Source organism: Pundamilia nyererei, unplaced genomic scaffold (genome assembly GCF_000239375.1).
Source record: "Pundamilia nyererei isolate P.nyererei 1_Seehausen unplaced genomic scaffold, PunNye1.0 scaffold00061, whole genome shotgun sequence".
In the NCBI taxonomy this organism is placed as follows: domain Eukaryota; kingdom Metazoa; phylum Chordata; class Actinopteri; order Cichliformes; family Cichlidae; genus Pundamilia; species Pundamilia nyererei.
The window spans coordinates 2,323,883-2,337,232 of NW_005187462.1; the positions used below are offsets into that span (position 1 = coordinate 2,323,883).

Genomic DNA, 13,350 nt, shown 5'->3' on the forward strand with positions numbered 1-13,350 from the left:
AGCACCGGCACCGTTTCAAAAGTACCGGTTTGGCACCGGTATCGGATAAAACCTAAACGATACCCATCCCTAGTCACAAGTGAATCCCATGGGCGTAACAAACCTGCCGCAGTTGGCTAAAGTATCACACCCATGCTGTTTTTGGTAACCATGGATACAACAGGTGAAAGCCAATCGTTGAAAGCCAATCGTGGAGAGGATGTTCGGGGTCAAACTGAAGAGCGATGCTAATCTAGTCTGATAAAGTAGGATGTTGTTTTATTTTTGCTTGTAAGGCACGGTGGAGCTTTACAGGGTGCTGGTGAGAGCTTTTACACTTGCAGTGTTTCTCTAATAGTTACAGCATTCTTGCTAGCACAGTGTTATTTCTGCTAGTGTGCACTTGCCTGTTCGTGCTGCTGATGCAGGACTTCTGCGATGCTACTCTCCAACGCTCTGAGCTGCTGGTAGATGTGATGCAAGAACTCATCCAGGTCTGTTTTATCAAGCTGGCATCCTTGGACCAAAACCTGCAGGGAACAAAAGATTAAAGACCGTCAGAGAACTGCACAAACATCTACAGCAGCCTAACATCTCCCACAGAAACTAACCCAACGTGTGCTTTGGTGGCTGAAATGTAGTCAAACATAGTAAAGACAGAGATTAAAGTAAGCGTGAAGCACTCCACACCAATGTGGGCTGGGCAATAAACACGTGCTGGAGAGAGAAACTCTGCTTTTCTTGCCGTTAAGTTACTCTCGAAGACATTTGTTTCATTCATTTTTATGACTAAAGTAAATTACTGTCATTACCTGATGTGAAGGGAGGCCAATGATGGAGGAATATGCAAGGATGGTGATGAAGATCTTAGGCTTGAAAAATCGATCTGTTCCAGGGACTTTGAATGGTTGAACCAGACCAGCCAGACACCTGGACAAGGCGTGGAAGACCTCATCAAAGATCATCTCGCCTGTGCTGTCATCCTGCAGGACACAAAACCAACGTGTAACACAGAGACACCAAATGATCTGGCATATTGTACACCAGAGGCAGGACTCAGTGTGAGCTGTTTCCCTCAGTCTATGACATTCATACCTGCCCAGTTTAGGCAGAGGTTTTATATTGAACTGAACACATGTTCTTTACAGCCTGGGTGGCTGTAGCTCAGGTGGTAGAGCAGGTCATCTACTGATCGGAAGGTTGGTGGTTCGATTCCCGGCTTCCCCGGCTTCCCCTAGTCTGCATGCCAAATATCCTTGGGCAAGATACTAACCCGAAATTGCTCTCCGATGCATTCATCGGAGTATGAATGTGTGTGAATGTCAGTTGTGCTTGTGCGAATGGGTGTGAATGTCAGTTGTGCTTGTGCGAATGGGTGAATGCACAAGTTGTGTAAAGCGCTTTGAGTGCTCAGAAGAGTGGAAAAGCGCTCTATAAGAACCAGTCCATTTACCATTTACATGCATCAATGGAGCCACTGTGAGAGCCCAGGTCTACGTCAATAAAACATTAAACTTGAATTAAAGTCTGTTACTAGTGGAGCTGACTCAACCAGTGGTGCTCTGTGCACAGAAGCTCTGCTGTGCAGACTGAAGAGCCGGTCTGATGGATTTTCACCACACAGAATAACAGTTTTAACATTAACATCAGGCTGATGTGGAAGTTCAGGATGAGGCTTTGAAGGCCTTATCTTAACTGTTTTTTAAAGGCAACATGTGAGTGACATCACTGTGAGTGACATCACAGTGATGTCACTCACATGTTAGGTGACATCACTGTGATGTCACTCACATGTTAGGTGACATTGTGCTGTGAAGACTGGAACATCTGTGTTGGCACTACTTTAGCAAACTGCTGACATAACAAACAGCACTGATGTAACTGTGAAACAAAGAAACATGGCACTCATACAACTTCTGTCACAAGCCACGCCCACATACAACTTCAGTCACAAGCCACGCCCACATACAACTTCAGTCACAAGCCACGCCCACACTCAAGCAAACCCTCCTTTATTCAGCTTTCTGACTCTAGAAGATCCATCCATCTACTTACTTACTCACTTGCTTATCCAGCTGAGAGTAGTGGATGTTGGAGGCTATCCTAGCTGTCATGACCCTGCACAGGTTGCCAGTCTGTCGCAGGACTAACATAGAGACAGACCACCATTCACACTTACATTCAACCCATTTAATTTAACCCTACGCATGTCTTTGGACTGTTGGATGAAGCCACAATCCCCAAAGAGAACACACACGGCCCCTAAAGCTTCTTCTAGCTGCTCTTAATCAGCAGGGTTCACCACAGCAGACAGGTCTGCAACTTTGATTCGACAAACTGTTATGTTGGACGTCAACATGGGAATAGGGACCTTTAACATTAGGTGAATTTATAAACTACATAAATTCATGAAAAATCTCTTACTGAGGTTGTAATTTAAAGGAATTAATACTTTTTGCAACCCGAGGTTCCAATTTGAAGTCGTGCAGGTTTAAGGCACTTAAAAATAAGTTCTTGCTTTACACCATATAAGGATATCTCTTATCTGTAAGTAACTGCTTAACAGTTTTCCAGATATGGGCTTCATGCTAACAAAGAAGCAAATAAGTCCATCCGTTGTCCATATCTTACCAGACATGCTGAGAGAAGCGGACCTGAAACCTCTGAACTGCATGAGGTCCTTCTCTTATGCAACGATATGGTTCAACAGTGCAGCGTGTGCATTTACAGAATACTCTGTGCTGTCTCATATAAAAAGGGTCAAATGTGAAGACTGAGGAACACATTCAGCAGCACAACAACAGTCTCAGTTCTGTGCTTTCAGACTTTAATTCTATCCTTGTGATTGCACTTGGTAAGAGTTCATTGGATCACCATGCAGTGCTGCTTCACATGCATGGATGGCCATGCATCCAGTTTTCTGTGAGAGGTTTGAGTACGGAGTAGCAACATCCCACTGAGCAACAGCTCGAGCACGATTCACATTCAACCAACTAAAAGTGAACAATCTAAATCTTAATGAGGTGCTTCGTCTGCGAGTCAGAGCAGCAAATGATTGTGAGCTCAGAAGGCAGAGCGGGTCATCTGCAGTATCCTTGAGCAACATACTGAACCCAGGGTTGTCCCCAGTGTTAAATAAAGAGGCAGCTGGAGTAAGAAAAAGCACTTTAAGTGATCAAATATTTACCATTTGCAAAATTCATTCACAAAATTTAAATTTGTTTGCTCTTCTAACAGCGTCTGAATAAATTAAAAGCCTTCTTGACTACAAATGGAAACACACTGAGACACTAAGGAGCCAGAAAGAGACGTGATGTACTTGATATAAGACAAGCAGACAAATGGATTGTCCACTATGAATAATTTACACAGCAAATAATCATAACAAACTTAAATATTACATCTATTCTTGCACTAAGCACTTTTTAATATTGTTTGAACTCATTCAGGAGACAGTGCATTTAAGACTTACCACAATCCCTGTGGAGGGACTCAGGTCCAGCTCGATGATGAAGCGGTACCTCCGGGCCAGGAAGGTGGCCCGGGTGGAAGGCATCAGTATGCATGGGTGTGAAGTTGGGGAGATATCTGGCTGCCATCCTTTAGGTAAGATGCTAAGCAGGTCCAGTTCATTTTCAGAGTGCAGCTACAACAGGAAGTGGGAGGAAATATGATCTGCAGTAGCTTTTAGAGACCAATCAGAACAGCAGTTACAATGTTAAAATAGCTCTCTATTTTTCCTTTAATTTGTCACAGTGCAGCCACCATCTAATCATCGGTGGCATATACAAGGATAATAATAGAAGGGTGCCAATCTTGATCTTGGTGCTGCTGGGCCATCATGAGGACAGGAGAGGAAACTCACCACTTCAGGCTTTGAAGCCGGACAGATGATTTGGTTCAGTTTACTAAGAAACCACGCCAGTCGCACATTCCTAGAGATCCGGTAGTCCTCCTTCATGAGCAGGTAGATGTGGTCAGCCTCCTCCACCTTAACAACAACACAATCATAAATGTGGGATGTTCACACATCTGTATGAGCGAGAGAGGGTTTGAGGATGCCCAACCCCACTGGAATAATAAAGACCATATTTTCTAATATAAGCATGTCCATGTAGAACAGATCTATGTGATCTATTCTATTTAAACTAGCAAGAGTGGCTATAAAGGTAATATGAAAGCATTTACCAATATCACAGTTCAGGAGAGCAGTAGGGTCACAACTTTCACTCCATGTTTCAGAGGTCCCAGCGCAGAAACTCCAGAGCAACAGATTTCAAATCGAAACTAAAAACTCACCTTTTCAGTTTTAGCTTTAATTGTTAACAGGTGTGATTCTGTGAACAGCACCGACTCTCATTTTTAACTATATTTTAATTTCGCATTTAATTTGATATGTCATTTTTCCTATTTGCTTTGCTGGCTGTTGTGCATCATTTTCATCAGTTTTGTTGTGCTTCAATGTACCGTAAAATCTTTACTATTATCATTTAAATAATCCAAATAAAAGCTTCACCGAGTTTGAAATCATTACCTTTGTTTAAAACACCATCTGGCTGATACCACGTTTTGTGCCGATGTTCTTTTGTTCTGCTTCAGGTTTTTATTACACCACAATTCAACATTTTGCCAATGCTAAACTGATGTAACAGCTAAACATAGGCCAGAGTAAGTGTGAGCTTTTTTGCTGACTGGCAGTCAGCAGGGTCCATATCTAAGAATAACAATGTTAGCCTACATATTTGTGCATCATTACACATAGTTATAGATTACAACACTCAGCAGTATATTGATCAACATTAGCTGTAGCTTCCACATTACTTATATACAAATAAAATAAGAAGTCATTATAATTCAACAGCATCGTCTTCAGTCACACCAGTCCTCTGCATATCCTCTTTCACTACGTCAATGAATCATCTCTGGTTTTCCTCCTGCCTGGCAGCTGCATCTTCAACATCCTTCCACATGCACTCTCCCTCCTCTGCACCATCTCAGCTCTGCCTCATTAACTTTACTCCAAACCACTCATGAGCTGTCCCTGTGTCCATTCTGTGTCCATTCTGTGTCCATTCTGTGTCCATTCTGTGTCCATTCTGTGTCCATTCTGTGTCCATTCTGTGTCCATTCTGGTCGCTCCCAACAAAAATCTTCAGTAGCATCTTCAGCTCTGCCACCTCCAGGTCGGCCTCACGTCTTTCTGTCAGTGCATAATAGCAGGTCTAACTAACATCTTACGATTCTTCCCTTTATCTCTTGCTGCTATCCATCTGTCAAAAATCACCCGTGACACTCGTCCCCACCCGCTGCACTCTGCCTGCAGGCTCTTCTCCACCTTTCCTCCTGCAGAGTCCAACAGTACAAATGTACAGCTTGCCTTTAAGTAACATATAATAGTCAATCTTCCTTTTAGCTAGCTGGTATTTTGAGATACTGGACTTTCATGTTAAAATGTCACTTCATAAAACTGCATTTGTATTTATTGTAGATACATAATGTGGGCTAAATGTTTTTAGCTCTGTTTCCTAACGAACACACGCGGAGCGTTAACGCTTTTGCCTATTTTAATGCTGAAGGAAAGTTTTATTTGGCTCTGTAATCTGCAGGCACGTATCGCCGAGTTGCTAACAGGCCAGAAACTCAGCAAAATTAACTTAAACCTTCTGACTAATGTGACTCGTGTTTACTTCCAGTTTGTCAGTTGCTGCTAGCTTCCTGTAGTCGTAGCTGTGCAGCTATCACAAGTTTCTCCTCGTCTGCAGACGTCACGTAACAGCTCTGCCTCTCTGTTGTGGGTTATTTAAATCCATGCTTCACTTTAAAAGGGACTTTAACGACTTCTGGGTGTTAAGAGCACGAAGTTAAAATGTGGCATGTTTTACTAACCAGTGCTACCCTGACTGTTACCTCATTGTCCGGTCTCTCTGCCATGCCGTGTTTAGCATAAGAGCTGCAGGGTGTCGGCGAGGCTCGGCCGACGGATATCCACTCTGTGTTGTGCAAAGTGGTCTATATTAGTACTTGTTTATCATCTGTCTTCTCTTCTGATCAGGTGCTTGTAGAGCGGTACCAGCGTCGACATGTTCTTCTTCGTCTTCTTGTTTTCGCGCAGTTGACGTCCAAACTCTGCGGTCTTACCGCCACCTGCTGGGCTGTAGCGGGACCTACAGGTGACCGGGTCGAAACGATAGTGTCGATGCTGGTGTTGGTATCGGATCAATACTAGAAAGAGTGATAAGATTTATACATATAAATATTTACATGTGTTAAATGAATTATTTTTTAGAAATTAAAAAAATAAACATCAAACATGCACGATGACATATGATGTTTTTTTGACTCTCAGGTCGATGCTGTTTGTAGCCTGTAGCACCTTTATAAGACACAAAGTCCTTTAAAGACAGGCACATTTACATTGCAGGTCTTCATAGAAGTTTGAAAATACATAAAAAGCTCACAAACTGTTCTCCACAACACGAGCTGCCTTTATAAGTTCAAAGTACCACTATCTGTACTGGTATCAGCAATACTGGCCCTGGTTTTACTTGGTATCAGAGTGATACCAAATAAAATCTGCAGTATGGCACAGCACTAATGGGGCATTTTACAAACTTTATAAACGAGGACTATCTCCAGCAATAACATCATTCTTAGATTTTCTCTGACACAGAATTGATTTTCATGATTTTAATAAAGAAATTATAGCGGAACTGTTACTGCTGCCTGTGGCATGCTCTTTATGAATAATTGGAGGTGGATAAGATGGCTGTGAAAGCTGAATAAAAAGCAGTTGATACTTATACGCAAAAAAGTTTTTGAAGGAGTTTTTGAAACGTGAATAGAGAAGCAGACTTAGTGCTCGTTAGGTCTGTTGTATATCATGTCTGTTGAAAACAAATGATGGATTGAAGACAATATTTTCTGCTTCTCGCACTCTTTGAGTTGTTTTTTTCCACTCTAGCTGTGAACATTGAACATTATAGTGTCGAGGATGTTAAATAATAAGGAGAAAGTATGTTTCCACCTCCTAAACCCCTAAAGTGAAAGAAGATTCAAAAGAAGCAGCGAAATGAGATTTACACAACTCAACATCGTGGTTTAATTTGGATGTGAATACGTGAGTCCTCTGTGAGAATGACAACCACAACTGTTGTTTTTACACGTTTTCTGAAGCTGGCCAAGGCAGCTGCCACCTTTGACGGTAAAATATTCAACACTGCGGAATTATGCTGACCTTTGCACCCACTTCTGTCTTTGTTATTCTCCCGTTTTCTTTACACGGCGCTGTGAATACATTTAAATACATAAATAAATATTTTGCAGTTCTGCCTGTCAAATGAGGTTCAGGGCAAAGCTTCCCCACGTTAGAGATTTGAGTCGCGGGATGACTACGTCATTCAACACGCGACGGCGAGCAGGCTTCTCCATGCTGTTTATCTAGAGTCCAGCGTGTGTGTTTTTGACTCGATCTTGCTGCGATTCTCGTCTTTAGTCATGGAGAAAAAAGGCCCAAATCCTGTTGGGAAAAAACCGAAACCCCAAAAGATGAAAGCGAGCGTCGACCCCGTCAGAAACTTCGAGAAGTGGAAGAAAAAGTACAACCGGACCAAAGCACGAGTGAAGCAAGAGAGGGCGCAGAAGAAGAAGCCCGAGTGGCAGGTAGAACGAGAGTACATCGATAAGCTGGTGAGCAGGTATGGAGAAATCAACCTCAAGGAGGTTGTCAAGTTCTCCGACTTCCCCATTTCTAAGAAGACCTTGCTGGGCCTGCAGGAGGCTCAGTATCGGCAGCCTACGGAGATCCAGCGGCAGACCATCGGCTTCGCTCTGCAGGGGAAAGATGTTCTCGGTGCGGCTAAAACTGGCTCCGGTAAGACTTTAGCCTTTCTCATACCGGTCCTGGAGTGTCTCTACCGCCAGCAATGGAGCTCCATGGACGGCCTCGGTGCTCTCATCATCTCTCCCACCCGAGAGCTCGCCTACCAGACCTTTGAAGTCCTGCGCAAGGTGGGCAGGAACCACGAGTTTTCTGCAGGGCTCATCATCGGCGGAAAAGACCTGAAAAGCGAGTGTGAGAGGATTCACCGTACCAACATTGTCATCTGCACCCCGGGCCGACTCCTCCAGCACATGGATGAAACGGCCACCTTCCACGCGTCCGACCTCCACATGCTGGTCCTGGATGAGGCAGACCGCATTCTGGACATGGGCTTTGCAGATACGCTCAATGCCATCGTGGAGAATCTCCCCAAGTCCCGGCAGACTCTGCTGTTTTCTGCCACGCAAACCAAATCAGTCAAAGACCTGGGCCGGCTCAGTCTCAAAGATCCGGAGTATGTGTGGGTGCACGAAAAAGCCAAGTTCAGCACGCCAGCCACGCTGGAGCAGAACTACATCGTGTGTGAGCTCCACCAGAAGGTCAACATGCTCTACTCATTCATTAGGAGCCACCTAAAGAAGAAGATCATAGTCTTCTTCGCCTGCTGCAAGGAGGTGCAGTACCTGTTCCGAGCTTTCTGCCGTCTCCGGCCAGGCATGCCCATCCTGGCTCTGCATGGAAAACAGCAGCAAATGAAGAGGGTGGAGGTGTACAACGACTTCCTCAAGAAGCAAAACGCTGTGCTTTTTGCCACCGACATAGCTGCCAGAGGCCTGGACTTCCCTGCCGTCCACTGGGTGCTGCAGTTTGACTGTCCAGAGGACGCCGACACATACATCCACAGGGTGGGCCGGACGGCCAGGTACAAGGAGGGTGGAGAGGCCCTGCTGCTGCTGCTGCCCTCGGAGGAGAAAGGCATGGTGAAGCAGCTGGAGGAGAAGAAAGTTCCCATCAACAAGATACAAGTGAGACATCATCTACCCATTACACACACACACACACACACACACACACACACACACACACACACACTGTTCAGTAGGTTTATGTAAAACAGTAAAATAACTGTTTGATGTTTTTACTCCATTTAGAAGGAGACATTTCAAACCCTCGGTGCAGTACTTTGCATTACTCCCCAGGAATTCCACGTTAGTATAACACTGTTAATATCTGCACAAACTGCCGTCCTAACCAGGTGTGCACACGTCAAATAACTTTTTAAGTATCACTACAAATCTGACAGAAAAGTTGGTGAAAAGACTCACAGTGGTGACAGCAACTCAAATTTAGGAGCAAGTACAGGCAGATATAATATGATTATGCTAAACCCAATACTGCTGATACAGCTTAATGTGGTACTTATATTTCAACTATTGCAAAATAAAAAACCTTTATGTCCGCACATCTCGTCACCCAGAGCTGCACTAGTCTTAGAAACCTCCTCAGAATATATTTATTATAGTTCATTTATTTAATATATATGTGGTTTCAAACAGGCAGATTTAAGTGTAGTCACAAAACATTACATAAGATCTGATTAACTTAATTGTTTGGCTACTTCCAGGTGAACCCAGACAAACTGCAGAACGTGCAGCAGAAGCTGGAGGCCTTCCTCGCTCAGGAGAAGGAGCAGAAGGAGCGAGCCCAGAGGTGTTTTGTTTCCTACCTGCGCTCGGTGTACCTCATGAAGAACAAAGAGGTGTTTGATGCCTTTAAGATCAAGCTTCACGAGTACGCTTTGTCCCTCGGCCTCGCTGTGGCCCCAAGGGTTCGGTTCCTAAGTAAAGCTCAGGCACAGAAAGTAGAGAAAGAAGTGCAGGAGGAGGAGTCTGAGGAAGAAGAAGAGCTGAGGAGATTTAAGGCCCAGCTGAAAGGAGAGGTTTCTCGTGAGGAGCAGCAAAACTCGGAGTCAGACGAGTCCAGTGAGGATGAGGACGGTGGTGATGAAGGAGGTTTGGATACGTCCAAGACATTAACCCCGAGTGCAGGTGACGCTGATGACGACGATGATCTACGAGACTTGGACCTGCTGACAGTCAAACGAAAGGATGTCTTTAATCTGACGGAGGATCAGCAGAGTCCAGAGGATCCTGAAAATGACCCAGAAAAGAAAACTGAGAAAGAGACAAAGTACAAAGAAGCTAAAAAGATCCTCAAGAGAAAGTTTCAGGTAAACACCAAAGTGACTTTCAATGAAGAAGGTGAGGCTGTGCAGCTTTGGCCACCAGTCCAGCAAGCAGTGACTGCTGAGGATGAGGGGGAGGAAGAAGAGGAGGACGTTTCGGGACTCAATGTGGAAAAGGCTCGGGAGAGGCTGAAGCGGGAAGATCAAGAGTTTGATAAGCAGGAGTACAGCCGCAAGGTGAAAGCCAAACACCGAGAGAAGCGGCTGAAGGAGAGGGCTGCCAGGAAGGAGGCAAGCAAGCGGGACCAGGACGAGGAGGACGAGGTCGTGGCCTACCTGGCCAATGACAGCGAAGACGAGTTTGACCCCAGTGCCCTGCCAGATCCCGACAAAGTGCACTCGTCGTCTTCTTCGTCGTCAGAGGAGGAGGAGAAGGACGAGATGGAAATGGGGTCGTCTAAACGGCAGCACAGCAGTGAAGAGGAAGAGGAGGAGGACAGCGAAGAGGAGGATGAGAAGCATACAGCAGGAAAGAGGAGGAAAGTGAGCGATGAAGATGATGAGCACACAGCTCTGGACACTGGTCTCTCTTTGGCAGAGGATGAGGAGTTAGTCTTACAGTTGCTGGGTGGGCGAAGGTAGAGGACCCAAAGAGAACAGAACGGTTCCGTCAGTTCTAATGAGGAGTACTCAAGCTGTTGCAGCAGCTTCAATCTGACCAGTGTTTTACTCTGCAGTGCAAACGTGCAGGTGACTGTTCAGTCCAGAGGCTTCGAATCAGAAACTGCCATCAAACGTTATCAGGACTGATCCCATTGGCTGTGAAAGAAACACTGCTAAATGTTGCCCCGTCCCGATTGGCTTACACGAGAACAGAGTCATAGCAAAGAGACGAGCCAAACATGCTCCTAGAGTGAAGCACCAGTCAGTCATGTTAGAGCACATTAGCAAAAAATAAAAGCTCACTTTGAGGCAGAAGTTGTGACCCAGCTGTTCAAAACAGAAGAAAGATGGCGGTGTGCCATTAATGTGTAACTTTCCCTGTAAAACCTTCAGACTTTAAACACGAGCTCGGGGTTGGTCAGTCTCAATAAAGCTTGAGACAGCAACATCACTGAAGGTCCTGCAGAGGGACAATGAGTGCATCTTTATTTTACATGTATTATGTTTAAACTGTTGTGGATTTGAAATCAGTTCTACTTTTCCCCAAGTGGCTAAAATGGCCATTAGGCTGCTGAGGTTAACACTAGGTCATTGTGTTATTGCACTCATAGTGGGATAAAACCGTTTCTGGAAGGTAGTCTGTGACTTTTCAACTGAAAACCAAACAGGAAGTTGTTTTCTGATGCTCACATTAGTATCTGAGGGGTGATCATTTTCAATCACTGTCCACTGTTAAATGTGAACAGGTTAGCTCCACGATGCCAGAGCTGCTGATGAGGACAAGCGGTGCCTGGTTGGCATCCATGTGTTTCTCCAAAAGGACTAAACAGCTTAGTTAATGCACCGATGTTCCCTGTGGCTCCCTGGCTCACCCCTGGAATCGTGGCCTCTTCTTCTTCTTCTTCTTGATCCATGAGTATAATTTCATGTCTGAGAGTCACAACTTTGACTTGTCTGATTATTGAGTTATGCTATTAAAATATTTGTAATCATTGAAGTTTTCTTGTCATTGGTTTGAACTTTAAGGACTTTAGGGGTAAATTTCCAGGAATTTCAAGTGAATTCTAGTGACCTGGATGGATCAGCCTGCTCTAAAGTCAGCTGAGTGCCTGTTTTTCACAAACATGTACTTCTGTGAAAAATTAAGAATGTCAGGATTACAGTCAGATTGATTTACATTGAGATTTCCCACTTATTTTGCTCCACAGATGCGACGCTACACCCTGCATGTCCAACATGTGTCCAGCAGGTGGCGCTAAAGTGACCCAGTAGCTGCTCATCTCAGTGATCGGCAGCTCCTTGGTTATGCACGTGTTTGGGCTGTTATGTGTTGAGAATGAGGCCGGGTGATGCAGAGCAAGAACAAAAGAGACTTAATTGGAAAAGTGCAAATGTAGATTTAAAACAAATGAGCTTTGTTCCACTACATTCCCCCGTACAAAGCAATTCATGCGATAGACTCAAAAATCTTTCAGATTCTTATTCAAATATGAAGCAATCGTCTTTTATTTTATTCTATCAACGTGCAATCATTTGGTTTGACTGCTCTAAAATAACAAATGAATTTCTACACGTTTAAACACTTGACAATGTATTTAACTCATATGTACTCATTATGGAGAATCATACATGTCATATTTAATCGTAATTATTGAGTCTTTAATGTTGCAGCTGGGGGTGATTTTAATTATATTTATGATGCTTAACCTATATTTTAACATTAATGTTGTACACTAAACGAAACAGCACAAACTTGTTTAAGGAGCCTTTACTGAGTTTGCAGAGTAATATTTAGCTGACAGTTTATGCTGAAGGTGAAGGAACAGAGGAGGACGGGCCAGCCTGTGTTGGAAATAAAACCTTAGAACTGTTAACAACTTATATTTATTTATCTTATAAACCTAAATGTTTTTAGTTTACTGTGAGTGGATGTTAATTTAGACATTAGCAGTATTCACCTAGTTGTCTTCTCCTTACCATGTGTGAAAGTAAAAGGAGCTCCTGGAGCAAACCGAAGGGAAAGGTTAGGGAAGTATAATCAAGGTCTTGTTTCCCCCAGTCTCAGGCCTTTCCAAACACACACCTGAGGACAAAAGGAAGCCAGCTGCTTTCAGAAAGGTTGGTATGTGTAAAAGTTTCTGAACAAATTTGTGGAATAATTTTATTTCTTTGTTAACCTGAAACTATCACCTTTGAAAATGACAATCCATGTTCTCACCCAATGACATCAGAATAGAATAGAATAGAATAGAATAGAATAGCCTTTATTGTCATTGTACAGAGTACAACGAAATTGGAGTGCCACTCCCTTGGTGCAAGTTTCAATAATAAATATAAATGTAAAATATAAAAAGTACAAAAAAACAATCGTAAGTACTCAAACATGTATGTACATATATACAGGATAGCAGCATTAATATAATGACAGTATGAATAGCAGCATCAGTGAGTTACTACAACCATACATCTAGATCGCTGAGGTCTGCTGAAGACATTTACATTTTATTCAAATACTGCCAAATCACAACTTTAGTTGCATTGATGCACTTTATACTGTAAGGTAGTGATGGCCCGCTTGAAGCTGACGCTCCGGTGCTTCAGAAGCTCTGTGTCGAAGCTTGATTTGTTTGGCCAGAGTCACGTGATCGGTGACGTCCGAAGCTTCATTTAGAGCCCAACTGCTTCGGTGTCTGATTCCCTGGTT

At 43.7% G+C, this 13,350-nt stretch overlaps 2 protein-coding genes across 11 annotated transcripts in view; one reads left to right on the forward strand and one right to left on the reverse strand.

The window, feature by feature from the left end:
- The window catches only part of szt2 (SZT2 subunit of KICSTOR complex), a 106,843-nt gene extending 100,752 nt beyond the window's left edge, over nucleotides 1-6,091 (reverse strand). For all 9 annotated transcript variants that reach the window (XM_013911341.1, XM_005734980.1, XM_005734982.1 and 6 more), the window contains exons 1-5: nucleotides 5,887-6,091; nucleotides 3,845-3,970; nucleotides 3,452-3,625; nucleotides 792-962; nucleotides 387-509 (exon numbers count right to left, since the gene is read on the reverse strand). In XM_013911341.1, coding sequence (XP_013766795.1) covers nucleotides 387-509; nucleotides 792-962; nucleotides 3,452-3,625; nucleotides 3,845-3,970; nucleotides 5,887-5,910 — 618 coding nt within the window. In that variant the 5' untranslated portion in view covers nucleotides 5,911-6,091. The remainder of the gene's footprint in view (nucleotides 1-386; nucleotides 510-791; nucleotides 963-3,451; nucleotides 3,626-3,844; nucleotides 3,971-5,886) is intronic.
- A 1,260-nt stretch (nucleotides 6,092-7,351) lies between these two features.
- ddx10 (DEAD (Asp-Glu-Ala-Asp) box polypeptide 10) lies at nucleotides 7,352-11,638 on the forward strand. Of its 2 annotated transcripts, XM_005734987.1 has the most exons (3): nucleotides 7,352-8,823; nucleotides 8,950-9,006; nucleotides 9,423-11,638. In XM_005734987.1, the coding sequence occupies exons 1-3, from the start codon at nucleotides 7,474-7,476 to the stop codon at nucleotides 10,623-10,625; spliced, it is 2,610 nt and encodes an 869-aa protein (XP_005735044.1). In that variant the 5' UTR covers nucleotides 7,352-7,473; the 3' UTR covers nucleotides 10,626-11,638. The 2 variants fall into 2 exon arrangements, with proteins under 2 accessions (XP_005735044.1, XP_005735045.1); XM_005734988.1 differs by lacking the exon at nucleotides 8,950-9,006.
- Nucleotides 11,639-13,350: the final 1,712 nt, after the last annotated feature.

Bases quoted from the DNA above. Each gene is read 5' to 3' on its own strand.
- ddx10 (XM_005734987.1), top strand. From the start codon at position 7,474: ATGGAGAAAAAAGGCCCAAATCCTGTTGGGAAAAAACCGAAACCCCAA. The intron at 8,824-8,949 runs GTGAGACATCAT...TACTCCATTTAG, and splicing joins TTCCCATCAACAAGATACAA to AAGGAGACATTTCAAACCCT. The intron at 9,007-9,422 runs GTTAGTATAACA...GGCTACTTCCAG, and splicing joins TTACTCCCCAGGAATTCCAC to GTGAACCCAGACAAACTGCA.